Source organism: Silurus aristotelis (assembly GCF_946808225.1).
Source record: "Silurus aristotelis genome assembly, chromosome: 7".
Lineage (NCBI taxonomy): Eukaryota > Metazoa > Chordata > Actinopteri > Siluriformes > Siluridae > Silurus > Silurus aristotelis.
The window spans coordinates 13,769,170-13,791,078 of NC_139580.1; the positions used below are offsets into that span (position 1 = coordinate 13,769,170).

The 21,909-nt window shown below is 35.2% G+C and overlaps 1 protein-coding gene across 1 annotated transcript in view; it reads right to left on the reverse strand.

The window, feature by feature from the left end:
* LOC310729369 (receptor-type tyrosine-protein phosphatase beta) overlaps positions 1-21,909 on the reverse strand; it is a 77,147-nt gene that overhangs the window by 21,200 nt on the left and 34,038 nt on the right. Inside the window, exons 6-15 of the mRNA XM_083547465.1 lie at positions 9,533-9,778; positions 8,446-8,697; positions 5,311-5,571; positions 4,772-5,032; positions 4,237-4,497; positions 3,733-3,984; positions 2,521-2,781; positions 1,985-2,245; positions 651-911; positions 212-469 (exon numbers count right to left, since the gene is read on the reverse strand). Of these exons, the coding sequence (XP_083403591.1) occupies positions 212-469; positions 651-911; positions 1,985-2,245; positions 2,521-2,781; positions 3,733-3,898 (1,207 nt within the window). The 5' untranslated portion in view covers positions 3,899-3,984; positions 4,237-4,497; positions 4,772-5,032; ... (1 more) ...; positions 8,446-8,697; positions 9,533-9,778. The remainder of the gene's footprint in view (positions 1-211; positions 470-650; positions 912-1,984; positions 2,246-2,520; positions 2,782-3,732; positions 3,985-4,236; positions 4,498-4,771; positions 5,033-5,310; positions 5,572-8,445; positions 8,698-9,532; positions 9,779-21,909) is intronic.

The following is a 21,909-nucleotide window of genomic DNA, read 5'->3' on the forward strand; positions in this document are numbered from 1 at the left end:
TATCTTATGAACATACACACACACGGTACAGGGAGAGTCTCTCATGCTTTTTCTACATTAAGGTGATTTGCATTTGTGATGCTCCACAAGCATATGGAAACGTATTACAATACTACAGAGAAAATCTGTACACGTTAGTACAATATAGCACAATATAGTACATTTGCTGCATTTTAATAATAAATGAAAATTAATACAGTACAGGACTTACTTGTGAATGCTGAGATTTGAGATGGTGCTCCTGTAGTTTGGGTATCTGCAACAACTGCAGTAACAGTGAATGTATAGTTCACTCCAGCAGTCAGACCAGTGACAGTGTAAGATGTGATTGAACTGTTAATGATGTTATTCACACTGTTATTCCACTGTACTGTAAAGTGGGACCTGTTCCCATTAGGCTCATTCCAGGTTAGAGACACAGATGATGTGGTTTTGTTAGATACACTTAGATTGGTGACACTGTCTGGGTCTGCAAATCCAAGTATATAAAGTAAATAAATCAACCAAGTAAATAAATCATTAAAGCTCTGCTACATAACTACCAAAAACAAAACTAAAGCCCACATAAAGAAGGGCACAGAAAATTTGAATGACAGAGAAAAACTTAATACTCAATTTTAATATTTTGCAATCAGCAAAACAACACTTACTTGTGGATGCTGAGATTTGAGTTGGTGCTCCTGTAGTTTGGTTATCTGCAGCAACTGCAGTAACAGTGAATGTGTAGTTCAATCCAGCAGTCAGACCAGTGACATTGTAATATGTGTTTGAACTGTTAATGATGTTATTCAAAATGCCATTATTCCACTGTACTGTAAAGTAGGACCTGTTCCCATTAGGCTCATTCCAGGTTAGATACAGAGATGATGTGGTTTTGTTAGAGATACTGAGAATGCTGACAATATCTGGATCTATGAATCACACACAAACACACAAACACACAATTTTGCACTCAATTTAGGAATTTACTTTTGTCAATAAAGACTAAATTAATCATTTAATAGTCATAGTTCATGATCAGTTAGTCTAGTCTGCTCTACGTCTAGGTTGCTACAAGCTCTTGGATATAATTTAGTACTTGCACTGTTTATAGCACTATTGCAGTTTACAATTAAACAACTAAAAGCCACAATTCAGTATTTAAATTCTTACATGAAATTAGATAATCTATCTTTTTCAAACTCTCATGTCTTGATCAATACTACAGTATATAAAGACTGTATAATGCAGTGTGACAATATTTCTCCCACTGATTATACTGCAAATGAATTAGGCTATGAAATTATTTGAAATTATTAGGCTATGAAAGGCTGTAGATGTTTAAAGGACAGCTTAAAACACAACAACTTAAGGTTTATAGGAAGCTGCCATTCAGTAAAGATGAATCATTAAAAATCATCCTCTATTTCCTAATGAAAATCCCGGGAAGACTTTTTCTTTGATGAGAGCTTGTTCTTTAGATATTCATGCAGGATTTTCCTAAATTAGTGGACATTAGTTTTGAGCCAATTAATTAATAATAATTTTACAATGCTAACAAAAGTAATTTTCAAACATCAGCTACAAGTATGCATAATATTATTGGATATATATATATTGCTTTATGCAATACTGGTTGAAGAATTATGAATAATAATTGTGGCCTAAGAAAACTCATGAATCTAAACTAATCTAAATTGTACAGCCATATTTCTTTAGGTTATTTGATGAATGAATTAATTGCATGGTGTTATTTCTAATGAAACATCAACTGTCTCACAAATCAAACTTTTTGTTTCTTTTAATTACAAAAAAAAAGTTAATGCAGTGAGTTGTATTTGGAGCTGTGCAGCTCCATGTTAGTTTTTAAATAAAATAAATTGAAAACCTAGTGCAAACGGAGATAAATGTACAGTCCTGCAGAACAGAACATGTTACAGTTTTCCAGTTTAATCTTTATTTACACATGGAGGCAGAGCTCATATATCCGCAGTACAGGTCTTACTTGTAAATGCTGAGATTTGAATTGTTGCTCCTCCATTTTGCCCATCTCCAGCAAATACAGTAACAGTGAATGTGTAATTCACTCCAGCAGTCAGACCAGTAACATTGCAAGATGTGGTGAAAATGTCAATGCTCTTATTCAAACTCCCACCAGTCCATCTTAATATAAAGTAAGACTTATTCCCAGGTGGCTCATTCCAGGTTAGAGACACAGATGATGTGGTTTTGTTAGAGACAGTAAGATTGGTAACAGCATCCGGATCTGTGAAACAAACATATACACACTGACTGGCACAATGCTCACAATGGTCTCATTACTCATAGGATTAGAAATTTTGACAACCAGGTTGTTGACATTACCACTGTAATCTTATTACGACATTATGATAATTTTAATAACAGTTTTAAGGGTCATACTTCTTAAAATCAACCACCAACACTTATGCTAACAATTTAACATAACAATGCACTGTATAAGACACATTAAACACATTCATTTTGAAAAGTAGCACTTTTAACTTAGAGTACAAGACTTACTTGTGAATGCTGAGATTTGAGTTGGTGCTCCTGTAGTTTGATTATCTACAGCAACTGCAGTAACAGTGAATGTATAGTTCACTCCAGCAGTCAGAAGAGTGACAGTGTAAGATGTGATTGGGATCTTAATGCTGTTATTCACACTGCCATCAGTCCACTGTACTGTAAAGTAGGACCTGTTCCCTTTAGGCTCATTCCAGGTTAGAGACACAGATGATATGGTTTTGTTAGACACAATTAAATTGTTGACAACATCTGGACCTGTGGATCATTCACACACACACACACACACACACACACACACACACAGACACACACACACACACACACACACACAAACACACACACACACACAATGTTAATTATTAATATATACATACACTATATGGAAAAAATATTGGTATACCTGACTTTCTTTTCATATGTGATTCTTTCCAAAGCTGTTATAACAAAGTTGGAGGCAGAATATTTTATAGGTTTTCTTTGCATGCAGAAGCATAAATCTTCACTTTTTCTTGAACTAGGACACACAAACTTCTTGTTCCTGCATTACAATGCTCCTGTGCACAAAGCCAGCTACATTTTGTTTACATGGGTTGGAGTGGAACATCTTGAATGGTCGGCTATAAAGCCCTAATCTCAAACCTACTGAACAACTTCGAGATTAACTGGAATGCTGACTGTATTCCAGCCCTCCTCACCCTACATCAGTGCCTTACACCTTTGGGGCTTAATGAGCATAAATCTCCACAACCACAACTTAAAAATCTAGTGGACCATCTTCTGAAATTGTGGAGGTTTTTATAACAGCAAATGGGACCAACTTGAAATTGGATGTTTAAAAAGCACATGGTCTTTGTTCAAGTATTAAATCTTATGGTCAGGTGTCCACAAACACTTGCCCATATAGTGTATTTTAATTGTTTTTAAGAGTAATTTAAAAATTATATACAAGTAAAAAAAATCTGAAACTTAAAATGAGTACAAATATTAAAATAGAAATTCAAACTCCAGTTGATAATCACTACACGCCACAAAGCCCTAAATATACTGAGAACCAATACTATAACATAAAATTAAACAGAAAGAAATGTATTGCTCATTTTGAACTGTACTGTATAACAGAATCAGATGTTCAGTCAATTTAAATAAAAAATTCAACAATAGCAGAATAATGAATAACTATGTCTCTATCAGCAGTACAGCACTTACTTGTGAATGCTGAGATTTTAGTTGGTGCTCCTGTAGTTTGGTTATCTGCAGCAACTGCAGTAACAGTGAATGTGTAGTTCAATCCAGCAGTCAGACCAGTGACAGTGTAAGAACTGTTAATGATGTTATTCACACTGCCACCAGTCCACTTTACTGTAAAGTACATCCTGTTTCCTTTAGGCTCATTCCAGTTTAGAGACACAGATGATGTGTTTTTATTAGAGACAATAAGATTGGTGACAACATCCGGATCTGTTAAACAAACATATACACACTGACTGACACAATGTGGTCTCATTACTCATAGGATTAGAAATTTTGACAACCAGGTTGTTGACCTTACCACTGTAATCTCATTATGAACGATAGTCACAAATAATTTTAATAACAGTTTTAAGGGTCATACTTCTGAATCAACAACCAACAATTATGCTAACATTTCCACTTAATAATGCACTTTATAAGACACATTAAACACAATTATTTAAAAAGTACAAGACTTACTTGTGAATGCTATGATTTGAGTTGGTGATCCTGTAGTTTGATTATCTGCAGCAACTGCAGTAACAATGAATGTGTAGTTCACTCCAGCAGTCAGACTAGTGACAGTGTAAGATGTGATTGAACTGTAAATGATGTTATTCCCACTGCCATTAGTCCACTGTACTGTAAAGTAGGACCTGTTCCCATTAGGCTCATTCCAGTTTAGAAACACAGATGATGTGTTTTTGCTGAAAACAGTGAGATTGAAGAGAACATCTGGCTCTGTGAACCACAGGCACACACACACACACACACACACACACAAACACACACACACACACACACACACACACACACACACACACACACACAATGAGAGAGAGAGAAAGAAAGAGAAAGAGAGAGAGAGAGAGAGAGAGAGAGAGAGATGTACAATTAGAAGTAATTTGTGATGAAACAGGATAGCATACATTTAGAAAAGAATTCAATCACTTCATTTAACATTAATTCCATGCTGACTAATAAATAAAGCTATTTAATAGCACACAAGTCTTACTTGTGAATGCTGAGATTTGAGTTGGTGATCCTGTAGTTTGATTATCTGCAGCAACTGCATTAACAGTGAACGTGTAGTTCAATCCAGCAGTCAGACCAGTGACAGTGTAAGATGTGATTGAAGTGTTACTGCTATTATTCACACTGACATCAGTCCACTGTACTGTAAAGTAGGACCTGTTCCCTGGTGGCTCATTCCAGTTTAGAGACACAGATGATGTGTTTTTGCTGGAAACAGTGAGATTGGAGAGAACATCTGGCTCTGTGAACCACAGGCACACACACACACACACACACACACACACACACACACACACACACACACACACACACACACACAATGAGAGAGAGAGAAAGAAAGAGAAAGAGAGAGAGAGAGAGAGAGAGAGAGAGAGAGAGAGAGAGAGAGAGATGTACAATTAGAAGTAATTTGTGATAAAACAGGATAGCATACATTTAGAAAAGAATTCAATCACTCCATTTAACATTAATTCTATTCTGACTAATAAATAAAGCTATTTAATAGCACACAAGTCTTACTTGTGAATGCTGAGATTTGAGTTGGTGATCCTGTAGTTTGATTATCTGCAGCAACTGCAGTAACAGTGAACGTGTATTTCAATCCAGCAGTCAGACCATTGACAGTGTAAGATGTGATTGAAGTGTTACTTCTATTATTCACACTGCCATCAGTCCACTGTACTGTAAAGTAGGACCTGTTCCCTAGTGTCTCATTCCAGGTTAGAGACACATATGATGTGTTTTTGTTAGAGACAATAAGATTGGAGGCAACATCCGGATCTGTAAATCATACATATGTTAACGACAATCAAGACATATATAAAAAAAATAATTATCTATTATAGCTTTTGTTCCAACAAATCAGGAGACACATTTGTTTAATCAGCTGATTATGGCCTTTAATTGGCTATAAGGTTATAAGATTGGAACAAAAAACTGTTCCTTTGGTCACAAGACTGAGACACTTGACCCAAAGCTGTACGTGTACATGTTCAAGTTCAAGCTTCTAAAAGCTTGTAAAAGCTTGTAAAAGCTTCTTGACTTGAAGTTTATTTCTAAAGCGCTTTTCACAATGGACATTGTCTCAAATCAGCTTTACAGAACTTAAGAAGAAAAGTGAATGACGTGTCACACAGACCACACCCACTCTGCCACTCACTTTAGAATGACTAGCACTCTATCTATCTATCTATCTATCTATCTATCTATCTGCCTGCCTGCCTGCCTGCCTGCCTGCCTGCCTGCCTGCCTGCCTGCCTGCCTGCCTGCCTGCCTGCCTGCCTGCCTGCCTGCCTGCCTGCCTGCCTGCCTGCCTGCCTGCCTGCCTGCCTGCCTGCCTGCCTGCCTGCCTGCCTGCCTGCCTGCCTGCCTGCCTGCCTGCCTGCCTGCCTGCCTGCCTGCCTGCCTGCCTGCCTGCCTGCCTGCCTGCCTGCCTGCCTGCCTGCCTGCCTGCCTGCCTGCCTGCCTGCCTGCCTGCCTGCCTGCCTGCCTGCCTGCCTGCCTGCCTGCCTGCCTGCCTGCCTGCCTGCCTGCCTGCCTGCCTGCCTGCCTGCCTGCCTGCCTGCCTGCCTGCCTGCCTGCCTGCCTGCCTGCCTGCCTGCCTGCCTGCCTGCCTGCCTGCCTGCCTGCCTGCCTGCCTGCCTAAAAATGATTTTAATCAAATATCATTTTTGAATAGTATTTTCTCTTAAAATTACTAATAGCTCTAAAAGAAGAATTAAATAATGACTAACTATTGAGAAGGATTGCATTAAGGAAGCACTTTCCTTAGAGTAACCTTCAAAATACACTGCTTGAGCTGCACTTAGATTTATTCAATAGTGTCAGTATATTTTCCCTGAAAAAAAGTGTTATACAATTTAGACATGCAGATAGACAATTTTGCTTTTCAATTTAAAATAAAATACAAAACCCGATTCCAAAAAAGTTGGGACACTGTACAAATTGTGATTAAAAACAGAATGCAATTATGTTTCAAATTTCTATATTTTATTTAGAATACAACATAGATGACATATCAAAGGTTTAAACTGAGAAAATTTATCATTTTAAGGAAAAAATAAGTTGATTTTAAATTTCATGGCATCAACACATCTCGAAAAAGTTGGGACAAGGCCATGTTTACCACTGTGTGGCATCCCCTCTTCTTTTTATAACAGTCTGCAAACATCTGGGGACTGAGTAGACAAGTTGCTCAAGTTTAGGAATAGGAATGTTGTCCCATTCTTGTCTAATACAGGCTTCTAGTTGCTCAACTGTCTTAGGTCTTTTTTGTCGCATCTTCCTCTTCATGATGCACCAAATGTTTTCTATGGGTGAAAGATCTGGACTGCAGGCTGGCCATTTCAGTACCCGGATCCTTCTTCTACGCAGCCATGATGTTGTAATTGATGCAGTATGTGGTTTGGCATTATCATGTTGAAAAATGGAAGGTCTTCCCTGAAAGAGACGACGTCTGAATGGGAGCATATGTTGTTCTAGAACTTGGATATGCCTTTCAGCATTGATGATGCCTTTCCAGATGTGTAAGCTGCCCATGCCACACGCACTCATGCAACCCCATACCATCAGAGATGCAGGCTTCTAAACTGAGCGCTGATAACAACTTGGGTTGTCCTTATCCTCTTTAGTAAGGATGACATGGCGTCCAAGTTTTCCAAAAAGAACATCAAATTTTGATTCGTCTGACCACAGAACAGTTTTCCACTTTGCCACAGTCCATTTTAAATGAGCCTTGGCCCAGAGAAAACTCCTGCGTTTCTAGGTCATGTTTAGATATGGCTTCTTTTTTGACCTATAGAGTTTTAGCCAGCAACGGCAAATGGCGCGGTGGATTGTGTTCACCGACAATGTTTTCTGGAAGTATTCCTGAGCCCATGTTGTTATTTCCATTACAGCAGTATTCCTATATGTGATGCAGTGCCGTCTAAGGGCCCAAAGATCACGGGCATCCAGTATGGTTTTCCGGCCTTGACCCTTACGCACAGATTGTTCCAGATTCTCTGAATCTCTGGATGATATTATGCATTGTGGATAATGATAACTTTAAACTTTTTGCAATTTTTCTCTAAAAAAAAAAACCCTTTTTGATATTGCTCCACTATTTCTCCACTTTTCCAACCTCTTATTGCTACCTGTCCCAACTTTTTTGGAATGTGTAGCTCTCATGAAATCTAAAATAAGACAATATTAGGCATTTCAAAATGTCTCACTTTCAACATCTGTTATCTATATTTAATTGTGAATAAAATATAGGTTTATGAGATTTGTAAATTATTGCATTCCTTTTTTAATCACAATTTGAACATTGTCCCAACTTTTTGAGAATCGAGTTTGTAAACATCAATTATTAATACTGCAGAAACTACCTACCTTATTAATAAAAAAAAGAATTCTCATAAATATTTTTTTTCTAATAAAAGTAAATATAAAATAATATATAAACAACATATGTTAACAAGGCAGATCTTGAAGAAGGAAAAAAAAAATTAGAAGAATAATAAACTAGTAAACTGCACTTTCATAGCTATTATTTTTTATTACAATGATTGCACAATTGGTTTATGTAAGAAAACAAACCCTGGGTCTATTCACTTTTTTAAATTTTTTTATAAAAGTGTTTTATAGTAATATCATATGAAGTACATGACTTACTTGTAAATGCTGAGATTTCAGTTGGTGATCCTGTAGTTTGATTATCTGCAGCAACTGCAGTAACAGTGAATGTGTAGTTCACTCCAGCAGTCAGACCAGTGACATTGTAAGAAGTGTTACTGCTATTAATCACACTGCCATCAGTCCACTGTACTGTAAAGTAGGACCTGTTCCCATTTGGTTCATTCCAGATTAGAGACACAGATGATGTGGTTTTGTTAGCGACAAAGAGATTGGTGACAACATCTGGCTCTGCAAATCACAAAACAGACACACACACACAAACACACACACACACACACACACACACACACACACACACAAAACATGAGAGTCCCTACGCATAGACACATAGACAAGAGATATGAACGTATAAAAACAGAAAAACTCACTATATAAGAAACATCTGTATACTTACTCTTGTATTACTAATTTGTGCATCACCACAGCACAATGCAGAAAATCATGCGGATGCAGATCAAGAGCTTCAGTTAATGTTCTTATAAAAAAATAGGGAAAATGTGATATCTATGATTTAAACCATGACATGGCTCCTGATCAAACTCTGTTTAATCTAAACATTACCTAATGCTCTTGAACTGTATCTGCATGTATTTCTGCATTGCTCTTCTACCATATGATTGGTTGATTAAAGGTATTTTACAATTATTACTTGCCACACTGCAAATAAAACTTAACAGAAGTCTGTTACAGAGGTTTACAACAGATGATTTGTCGTACTGAGTGCTCAGTGGTGGAGCACGTGTGCTGATTAGCAAGCAGGATAACTAAAAAGTATAATTCCTCCCTTGGGTTCTTTCCTGTAATGATATAACCATGATGAGACTTTATAGCCACATTTTCTGCTGCTATTACTTGATAAACTCCCTAGAAATGCTTTAGGAAGCAATGAAATACAAAAGGCTTATTGTTTCTGATCAAAACCACTGTCACAATCAGTGTTCTTGTTATTAGATGTTGGTAAAATTTGTCTTTCAATTGTATTACAAATGCATTATGTTTGTAATTTGTTGGCGACTTCGATTATTATTTTGCAGTGAAGGCATTATCTGCTGTCAAGTCTTACTTGTGAATGCTGAGATTTGATCTGTTGCTCCTGTAGTTTCTGCAGTAACAGTGAATGTGTAGTTCACTCCAGCAGTCAGACCAGTGACATTGTAAGATGCGATTGAGGTGTTAATGCTGTTATTCACACTGCCATTAGTCCACTGTACTGTAAAGTAGGACCTGTTCCCATTAGGCTCATTCCAGTTTAGAAACACAGATGATGTGTTTTTGCTGAAAACAGTGAGATTGAAGAGAACATCTGGCTCTGTGAACCACAGGCACACACACACACACACACACACACACACACACAAACACACACACACACACACACACACACACACACACACAATGAGAGAGAGAGAAAGAAAGAGAAAGAGAGAGAGAGAGAGAGAGAGAGAGAGAGAGAGAGAGAGAGAGAGAGAGAGATGTACAATTAGAAGTAATTTGTGATGAAACAGGATAGCATACATTTAGAAAAGAATTCAATCACTTCATTTAACATTAATTCCATGCTGACTAATAAATAAAGCTATTTAATAGCACACAAGTCTTACTTTTGAATGCTGAGATTTGAGTTGGTGATCCTGTAGTTTGACACACACACACGCACACGCACACAAAAGAGAGTAATTAGGAACTTCAAAATACAGTCAACTGTAGATGGTAAACAAATTATAACAAGATTTGCTCTTTATTACAAACACACAGGTAATTCTGGAGTTCACTTTAAAACTATTGAATAAAAATAATTACAAAAAATGATTATCAGCTGTACAGGACTTGTTACGCTTGTACTTTGTCCAGTTGAACTGGTTGGAGGAAGAGTGGTACTGGTGGTAATGGTGTTACTGGTCGTAGCTGAAGATGAAGCTAATGTAAAGGTGGTGTTTAAGATAAGGTCACAATGAGAAAAGTGAATAGATTCAAATATTATTTAATTAATATTTGAAGATAGAAGACAATGAGCCTTTATAGAATTAACCCAGTGCTGCTTAAATGTAGTAATAAAGAGCCTGATTATATTGTAGACCTTTTTTGTAGTATAGCAGCAAGAAAAAAAAAAAAAAAAAAGAAATGGCAGAAATAAAACTAAAGTGTCTGCAAACTATTTGAATATTTTGTTAAAAGTTTATACAGGGCCACATTCTCAAATAATAAAAAAACACTTTCACACTATAATTATGTAGACATGACAAGCCAGAACGAGAGAAAATAAATCTTAATAAATGAATATTTTTTGGTTATAATATATTCGAGGAATTGTTCATCTCATTCGAATGTTTTGTGACAGTAGATGGCGCTTTTGAGCTTCATCAAGAACCAGGAAAATGCTTTAAACATGACTAATATTTTCTCCTTCAGTTACCTTATCTGTTTCCTTCACATTCCACATTGTTCAGTCACATCCTCTAATTTATGCTTACCTACAGGTGTAATACTGTAATCAAACTTTTTGTAGCCCTGGATAATCAGAATGACTTCTGATCATAGCTGTTCTGCCACAAAGTACTTTTTTAAAAGTTTCCCTTCACATTTATCTGACAGACATGCAGTACATATAACTTTTTTCTGACCCACTTTCTACTGAATCATGACTACAGCTTTCTGTCTCTCTGTGCATAACTGATCTTCATATCCTGATAACAGTAACTATCATAGCTTGTCTTCCAAGAAAACCCCCCCAAAACATCCTTCTTTTCTAAAATCTATATAATCTCGTATATCGATATAATTACATTCTACTGTTATATAAAGAAAGATTATTAGAGTTTTCAATTACCTGTACTGGTCTGTGTGGCAGCAATTATGCTCTGTAAGAGATACAACAGAGCACAATTGAGTGTAATCAGTATTTTTTACATAATTGATCAATTTCTTAATAATCAAGTAGCATGTAAACTGCAGGATGTTACCCACTATTATGAATTTCACAATTTAATGTTACATAAATAACATTTCACTTCATGACAGCTACTGTTTAGGGGTGTTTAGTGTGTTCCATCCAATTCCAATTCCACAGTCAGTTGCCATTTTATGTTATAATAACCTTCACTCTTCTGGAAAGATGTTCCAGTAGAGTTTGAAGTGTGTTTGTGAAGATTTTGCTAATTTCAGCCATGTGTCACATTGTCATGTGACCCGCAAGAGTAAATCAGTCTGCAGAGGAAGATTTGAGTTTGCATGCTACACTGCACCTTGATCAGTTGATCTCAGGCTTTACAGAACCTGACATTGTGAAAACTTTACTGTCAAAACGGAACAGTAAGTTGTGTTGAATTATTTTGGCTATAAAAAAGATGCTGCTGAGCAGAGTCAGGTTTTGTGCAAAACCTGCCATGCTAATGTTGCTACCTCAAGGGGCAACACTACTAACCTGATTCAGCACTTAAACACCACAAAGCCATGTACAGTACGATAGCTGCATAGCATAAAGCCTGGGCACAAGCCAAAATTGCACCTGACAGGAATCACTGAACGAAATGTTTGAAATTATAACTGCATATGAATGTACTTCAATACGGCACATGAAAATTACTCTAGCAGTAGATAGATATGAAGCCACTCAGTATGGTGACCAAGCCTGGGTTCATGGCTTTGATAAATACACTGTATAAGCAGTACATAATGCCCTCCAACACATATTTTAGCCAGGTTGCCATACCAGACCTACACAAGAAATGCTAACAGAGAGGGGATTTGTTTTATTTTCAGTTTTTTTACCTTAATACTAAGTGTGGTAAAGACACAGATTTGTTTTTGTATTTCTGCAATCTTTACTTTAGTTTCTGTTTTTTGTTTTTTGTTACTGACTTCCATAATGTTTTTACCAAGCTTATTTGTAGGTGCTTTATCTTGTCATAATAATTATTACATGCTTACGAGGCTCACAATTTTACAAATTATTCAATATACTACCGTGATTGTAGTTATAAAAAAAAAAAATTATTTCATATCAAGTGCATCACCTAATTTCATCATAAAATATAGGTCTGGCACACAGAAAATTAAATCTTTGAATCTATATAAATTGTTTAATCTATCTAATATTGTGTTGGTAATGTTACACAATGATTTATTGCTTGTCTTTGTTAAATAATACACAACATAAAGAGCTTTTTAAAAAAAAAAAACATATTAAATCGCAATCGAATTATTGGCTAAAAAATTGCATTTAGATTATTTTTAAAAATCTTTCAGCCCTTGTGTGGAAGCAGTCATTCAGTAGCATTTCTATTTAGCCCAAAAGTGTTCAGAGGCATTGAGGTCAGAGTTCTATAGCAGGCCACCCAAGATCTTCCACTCCAACCCATGTAAACCATATCTTCATGGAGCTCACTTTGTGCACATTGTTAGGCTGGAACAGGTTTGGGTTTTCTACTGTATGTCAAATGAAGTGGAAATGTCATGCTTCCCCATCTGAAGACATCCTATACAACTGTGTTAGCCTACAGTTAACAGTTTGGGGAAGTACCACCTTTGTATAATAATACAAGTGTCCCAATTCTTTTGTAATCGATTCAATACATATATTTAAAAAAAAGAGAAAAGCCATGATTGTGAAAGGAAAACAGACATTTCTACACAATAAAAATTATAAAATACAATATGAATGCTATAATATGCAGACTAGACATACAAAAACAAGGATATAAGCAAGATTTATTGCTTAGTTCCCATAATATGATAAAACAACACATTCACTTATCTAATTCACTTGTTTTAACAGTGCAACTGCATATGTGCTAATTATGCCGAACACATCTTTAATGAATTGAAAGATTATATTTAAAGCTCTTATCCATGTCTTTTTTTAAAACAAATTGCTACGTCAAAAAGCTGCATGATCAAGAGGTTTAGGGATTAAAAAAACTCTAAGTTGGACTCAATCCGAGAAAAAAATAAAATAAAAAAATTTAATTACCTTCCTAAGCCAGAAAACCGTTAAAAAAGATTATAGCAACCAAACTCAGACAAGGTTGACCTACTAGAGGTTGACCTAATCATCCGTTTTGCCGATTAATCAGCACCGATAGTTGATTGTTTGAACTATCGGCAAAAATCCACGCCGATATGAGAGCGACCTCTAAAGGTGAATCACTGACACCATGTCTTTTCAAACCGTGAGACTGCCTGCTGTACCTTATTATTTATGTTAGTTCAGAGTATAACAAAATGTTATTTTTAAAGTTCAATTAAAATTAACTTGATAAAAAAAAATTCTAAATAAATGTTAAGATTTACAACCAATAAACAACATTTCTAAAGCTTTCTAAAGCATTAACCTCAGTAATGTTACACTGTTATATGTAATCTAACTTTAAATTCTTTCCATTTCAGATAAATCCGGTCATGTTTAAAATGGCCATCTTTAGATTTCTTCACAAAAGCTAGAGTACTGAAATTACATTTATTTTCATTTGACATGAAGTATCATGTTTTTTTTAAATTTTTATCAAGTATCCATTTTAGTCTCACTTTATGCACATTTTTTTATTATTATTATTATTATAAAAAATACATAACAATTCCAGGAATATAAAAAATAAAATAGAGTTTATTTAGAGAGCGCAGTGTCACTGTGGATACTCACTCTGCACCAGAAATAAGATTTGCTTGCGCATGCATGATATAGCTAAAGAATAAATAGCGCCAGCTAGCACTATATATTCTTTAGCATTTTGTAAAAAGTTTCAAGAATTTCTCTTGATAGGAAAAAATCCTGACAATTCCACATATCCAGGGAGTGAAAGACTGAAGGATGGAATAAGTATGCTGAAATAAGTAGAACAGCTAAGTAGATCATATCTTTTAGATAATTAAATATTAAATGTAAAACACACACCTACACCCACACCCACACCCACACACACACAAACACACAGACATTTAAACATTTGTATTACCCAAATACGGTCTTACAATTGTAAACTATTAAATGTTATTGATTTATTGATTGATTTATTTAATTAATTTAATTAGTGCCAATTTAATTGATTACTCAATTTAATCAATATTAAAAGAACATATATTGCATTTATTTAATCTCAGAATAACTCTTCACAACTCTCTGATCTGCCCTTCAGCCACTACTCGCAACCTTGGGGTAAACATGAACAATCAACTGTTCTTTTACTCAAATGTTGCTAATGTGACTTGCTCTTGTCGGTTCCTTTGCTACCACATTAGAAGGATTCAACCATTTCTGTGTTGTGGCTTGTGTTCAACCTGCCCAATTCTCCCACACCAACCCACTGCTGCGCTCCCTCCACTGGCTTCCGGTAGCTGCACGCATCAGATTCAAAACACTGATGCTTGCTTACAAAGCCAAAAATGGACCAGCAACTTCTTACCTCAGAGACCTTATCACTCCTGCTTGAGACTACTGCTTGACTAGTCTCACCTTCTCTGAAGGTAAGAGGCTTTAAGGCTCTTCTCTGTTCTGGCACTGAGGTGGTGGATAGATGTCTGAACAGCAGAGTCACTGCTATCTTCAAGCGACAAGTAAAAACCTACATGTATATACTGTATATATTTATTTCCTATGAGTTGTATCCTAAATTTGTAATCTAGTAAATCAGTTTTAATGTATTTATTGATAGAGACTTAAACCACTTTTGTAGGTCGCTCGGAAAAAGGGCATCTGCTAAATGCTGTAAATGTAAATTTTATTTATTTTTATTTTACTTTTATAAAATGTTATTAAATATTACTTGATATATTATTTCAAGCATTTTTTATTGTTTTAAAAAATTTACATTTTCAAATGTTAATGATCACAAATGTTAATAACAATAAACTGTGTTATTAGAGCTGTTGCTCTAGAGCTTGTAATTGGATAAGAAGTACTTTCTCTTGATTAAATAGTAATAATAAATATACAAGAGAAAATAATTCTCTTGTAAAAAAAGGTCTCTTAAAACGAACAAATATTGTTTTCTTTTTATAAGAATGTACATTTTTATTGCTGAAATTGCACAAAATAATATCTGTGAAAACTAAACCCATTTAGTGCATTTAATTGCCATATTAATCTAAATGTAAGTACAAATATATAAATAAATAAAAATCAATAAATAAAATGAAAATGTAAACACTGTATGGTGTTTTCTTTATGTTTTAGTTTGAAATTATCCCAAATTTTGTCTCTTTCTTTGGCCTGAATCCTATGGAAGCCCGTTTCTGACACACAATTTTCTTGTTTGCACAATTCTGCCTTTTTTAATCTGCAATTCCGAGTTCATTACTTGTAATTCAGACATTTTTCTCACAATTCAGCTTTTTTTCTCACAAGTCTGACTTTATTTCTCTTAGACATCCTACATTTGTGGTGCATCCACCGGTAACCATGTTGTAGATAACCATGTTGTCGGCCTGAAGTTTGAAGCTGTTAGTGTGTGAACGAGGCTTCCTCTTCTCCGCTTCATCTGTCTTGTTCTGTCTATTCCAGAGGTGATTGTTAGACAGAGTTCTCTCCAGGGATCAAAGGCTTAGTTTGATACCATGGGATTCTATTGATTGTAGCCCATTTCATTTTCAATGTGTAAAGCTTTCTGGCACTTCAGAGGGGTTGATGGCTGGTTGGCTAAAAATCTCATATTGTGAGTAATAAAGTAGGAATTGCAAGAATTTTTTTTTTTCATTTTTCATTTTGCAGCGTCTTCGGTGTTCCCTGTCCAGAACGCTCCAGAGTTTAGCGGGTGTTTCATAAGTAATAATTATCCATGGGAAACACAGTGCTCTGTGTGTAAAGAACTGGACTAAACACATTTTTGTAATCAAATTACTTGAGTGTACCCTGAAGTTAATAAAAAACAAACAAACAATTTGATGTTTTGCATTTTTTCCACCTAACTGTACCGAACTGAACCAAACCGTGACTTAAAAACTGAGATGTGTACCGTGAATACACAAACTCACACCATTTATTTACATAAAGAATTATTACTGCTATTTGTGATTAAAGACACACTGACAAATCATTCAACCACTGGCTGCCGTACCTGCACAAACATCTGTTCTTTTTATTACAAAGAAATTTATTTTTGAAGGATACATTTTTCACACACTGCCATTCCAGCTACTTATTTCTGAGCACCAATATACCAATAGTGTAAGCAAAAATAAAGTTGTGTACCCAATCAAATTAGCAAACCGTCAATATCAACCAGCAAATGAAACTTGTAACTAGAGCGCTTAACACATATTTTATGCTTTTACAAGAAGGGTGAGAAGAGAATAAAAAAGTGTACACCAAAATGTTTTAAAGCATTTTCTCTAGTCTGTATCAAGCATGCCTAAAAGAAAAATAAATTTTTCATTTTAACCAGTGTTTAAATTCACACCAAAGGATGAAAAGCATAAAAATCCAGTGCATATATCACATCACTGTAATCACAAAAATTAAGATAAATGAATTAAACAGTGCTCCAAACCAAAATTCTGATTCCATATCCTGGAACAATTTAGTTGTTATGAGGCACTGTTCAGTTACCCATTGCAAAAAACTACAACAAAATGATTAAATAATGTATCAAATCATCATCACTATTTAACATTAACATACTGTATAACAGCTCCATTGTAAAATAACAGAGGCTCATTATTTGCCTTTAATCCCTATGGGACTTTAAACAAAAAGGCATTTTTAAACATGCCAACAATGTCACTTGAAAAGTAGCCTATTTACTAGACTGCTAAATATTAAACAAATTCCACAATTACACTCATTCCTTCTCATTTTTATGTATTTTGTTTCTGAACATTAGATTTAATTCAGACTCTACACAATGAGTATTTGGCATCGCCTTGACATAGAAAGCAGGAAGAGTAACATACTAATACCACAATTGCCACTTCCCACAACGACTGTTCTCAAAAAGCCTTGCGTTTCTGCCGACTCTCCTGACCTTTTTCCACTGCTCTGGCCTGTCTCAAACTCAATACTCTATTCTTTATGAAGGTCATAGAACACACTACATATAATGTTGGTGTATAAATAGCATTTTCATAAAGACTACTTCTTTTTCCGACAAATGTTACAAAATTCTTTTTAATAACGTATTATTAAGAACTTGGTGCTGTTGCCAAAGCCTTCATAATGAATCTTAAATTATTCAAATTTACTGTTTAACTCTGAGGGATTGAACTCATGAAAAAAGCAGGAAAAAAAACACCAGAATGACAAAGTACTTACAGTTTTCTATGTTTGAATGGATAGGCCAAAACATGGAGGACTTCTGAGACTTTCTTTTAGTTTCCACTGTGTGTCTTTCTCAACCAACTTGCTTGTCTTTAATAATTCTTAGAAACCTTTAGGGTTACAATTTTAAAAACCCTAAATTTTACCAAAGATAATCATGTATTAAAAGCTAGTCATGGCAGGGCAGGCTAAATTTTTATCATATTTTAGCCTACAGTACTGATCATCATTGCTGATAATTCTACGCCTGTGCTGTTTTATGTAAATCAATGTTTAGTTCCCTGAACTGATGCTTACAACACTTCGAGTCAGCGTTTTGTTACATTTGCATCAGTTCACAGGGTTTTAAATTACAGTGTTTGTTTTGTTGAAATAAAAGTTTGTTCCATTATGAACATAAACTGAAGAATAATTAAAAAACCTGCTCAAAATGCCTGATAAATGTAAACATCATTAACAAATAAAATTGTAATTTACACACAATTCAAACTTTTTGTTTTCGAATATTTTAATTAGGATCGGTGTATTTGCATTTTTTTGTAAGTGGAAAAATAGTGTCCTACTTCCTATTTGTCTGTTTAATTTATCATTAATAACATTCTGTAACTTCCTCTAGCTAGCATGAAAAAAAGAATGACTTGAAAGCATTGTTCTATTTGAGAAGAAATTAAACCTAGCTGTTTCCATTATAAATGAGCTGTTAATTAGCTGAATGCAAACACTGTGAAATGTTCTTGCCTGGGAAAGTCCTCTTATAGATATATAATTATTGTATAATTTAATTGGAACACCTGTGTCCTGCTTATTAATCCAATTATCCAATTAGCTAATCATCTGGCAGCAGTTCAATGCAACAAAAAAAAAACAGTTAGAGGACAAGAGCTTCATTTAGACCAGTCTGAAGTCAAAAACCTTACATTGAACATCAGCATAAGGAAAAGGGAGTCCTCCTAACCATTACATAGATGATAGGGACTTTTTAGACATTTAAAACAGCTAATAATTTTCGGATGTTTTCACACTCAAGAAACTTTAGAGTTTTCACAATACAGTGTGAAAAACAAAAAACACCCCATAAGCTGTAAATACTGTGAATGTAAACTGAACAAAAGAAACAGTTTTACTGGTTCTTTATGAAGGTAAGAGTAACTCAAATAACCACTCATTAAAAAAACAATGAGCAGATAAGCATATTAGCAAAATATGAGGTGCGTATTCTCCAACAACAGAAGGTTACTTAAATAGATCTCCATACATCTGCTTACTAATGTTGGATTTTTTGTTATTGTGAAACTGTTTTCTTGCTATAAGACAATTTAGCGATTCTTCTCACTTTAAGTTTCCTCACTTTTCGATTAGGAAGTTGAAAAGACTATTGTATTATATTGACTATTGAATATATTATATTGTATTATAATGACTATTGAAAAAGGTTATTGTTCTCAGTAAAATTTTCTGTACTGTCATGGTGTTTTTGTAACTGGGGAAATTTGCTGAAGTAATATCATCAACAACGACTGACCCTGTTACGCCATTGTCTACAAAACATTTTTTGGAACAGGATGTTTTCCTAATCTCAATTTCAGTTTTTCATCATTGAGAAAATTCACAAGATTTAAACACAAAAGCAGAGGTGGACAAATAATACATTCATTAGCTTGCATATCAGGCAAGTGAAAACTCCAGATGACTAGAGAAAGATGGAAATCTAACATAATTTCATAGCCTATGGAAATCTAGTATGCTGGCCAACTAAATCATTGCAGACTACGGAAAACACATGTGGTTCGGCATTAATGGGTAAATTCCTAGTAGCTCAGTGGTTAAGGCTTTGGTTTAGTGAATTTACTTTACAGAAAGTCATGGGTTCAAGCCCCAGTATAACCAAGCTGCTTAACCCTCTGTGCTTCAGAGACATTGTATCATGGCAGACCCTATGCTCTTATTCCAGCTACCTAACATCACTGAGATATGTAAAGAATTTTACTGTGCTGTAATGACAGATAAATTGCTCCTTTATTATATGACCACAATTGTTATGTTGCCCTGATAACTGAATTAGCACACAACCTTGACAAAAAGTCAGCAACTACCAATAAATCTGACTAAGTGTGACTTAGCATAAGCCACAGTTACCTATTTGGGAAAACAGGTGGGCAGTGGTCAAGTCTGACCATTAGGTAAAAAGATAATGGCTATAGTTAACTTCCCTGTTCTTACAACCAGACAGGAATTTTTTAGGCATGGCAGGTTATAACAGAGGGTTTGGCAAAAACGTTTCTACAGTTGTTTTAATCCTTACCCATTTGCTTAGCCCTAAGGTTCTCTTTCTATGGTCCGCACCATGTGAATACGTGTTTCAGAGAGTTAAAGTGCTGTTAAAGTGAGGAGTCTGTGCTTAAGGCACCAGACTTTACAAATTCTTACCAGTTAGAGGTTGATGCTAGTGCAATGGGAGTTGGGGCAGTGTTGATACAAGAGGATTAAGATGGATTAAGGATTAAGATTAAGATTATTCCCATACATTTGTCAGATAAATTATTCAACAATTGAGAAAGAAACCTTGGCATTAATATTAGCTCTACAACACTTCGAGGTCTATGTTGGTTCCAGCAGTCTACCGGTTATTGTCTACACTGACCATAATCTGTTAATATTTTTGCATAAGTTTTATAATCAGAATAAATGGCTGATGCAGTAGACATTACTAGTACAATATTACACCTTAGAAATAAAACACAAAAAAGTGAAATGATACTGTCATAGCAGATGCATTGTTATTGATAATAACCATAAACATGTATTCAAGGGAAACCAGCATTGTTAGCATGAAGACAAACCAAAGGAAATTCTCTCAATTTGAACCCGAATATGTAGGAGCATAATAAGCTAAGAATATAGGGTGGTCCAAGATCTGTATCTGGTGTTCCCTGTCACATATTCATTGTTCTTCAGAATAAAAAGTTAGCATTACTTTTGTTTGTAAAACTATAAAAAATCTCAGACATTCAAACTGAAATAACCTCAATGTGTTATTCCTTTTTTATATATAAACAATTGCTAGTGTATTGTGAAAATGTTGTTGACGCCATGTGCTGTTTTTATACGTGAGAGAGCACGGGGCACGCAGAACAATATAAAATTGTTTTTTACATTTACGCTTTATTTATTATATAATTATAAATGATTCATGTTTATTTCCGTTAGCACATTTTCATGATTCAGTACTGCGACGCAAAAAGCGTAAATTTAAACATTAGTGACCACTGTTGATTAAATGTTGGTGTGAGAAGACTCCTGGCGCTGTGCGCGTTCCCTTGGACACGTTGGCAGAACAGTTTGTCGTCGTGCTGCAAAGAAACGAATGTGCTGATTTAACTGTACAGAAAAACCTCTACACCTATTTGAGCAATAGCACGCTAGCATATCCTCTTTAAATAGCCCACAGATGTAACCATCGATATCAGACAGAAACGCCCTCTATTGTGCAGTCTAAAATGGTGACCGGTGGTCGAATCCAAGTATATCGATGGTTACATCTGCATGCTATTCGAAGAGGAGGGCTGTTTCTCAAAATTCTTATAATTTCACCTTTATTCTCATAGTGCTACGACTTTATTCTTGTAATTTCAACTTTATTCTCATAGGGCTACAACTTTAGGGTGCTAAAAGGTGTTACAACAAAAAAGGGAAGGATTTTTGTATTTGAGATGGTTAATGCATAACACATTACCCAGGTTGAGTGAAGAGCCACTTCCTTAATTCCAGGCATGTGCTCACCAATGTACATCAATGCAAATGTCTTCAAAAAAACACCCTACTGTGTTTCAAGCCAATTTCCTTATTAATCAATCACTGGATTTCAGTATGTACAACATAGACAAATTATATTCTTGTGAATATATTTCTTGAGTATTTTTAGATGCATTGTTTTGTCAATGCTGGTCTACCATTAGGTGAGAAAAAGTGCTGTAGAATGGTAATTGTTTCTTATGCTAACACTCTATTTAAAGTGTTCTCAGTGCTTCGTTGAATAGAGGAATGTTTCCTATAATGGATATGTTTTTAGAAAACATTTACATGGCTCTGGAAAAAAAAAACTATAAAACTTTAAAAATTGCCTGTAAAAAAATTCTATATTTAACCTAAAAGTGGCAATTAAGAATTACCAATTCACATTTTGACCCTAGAGC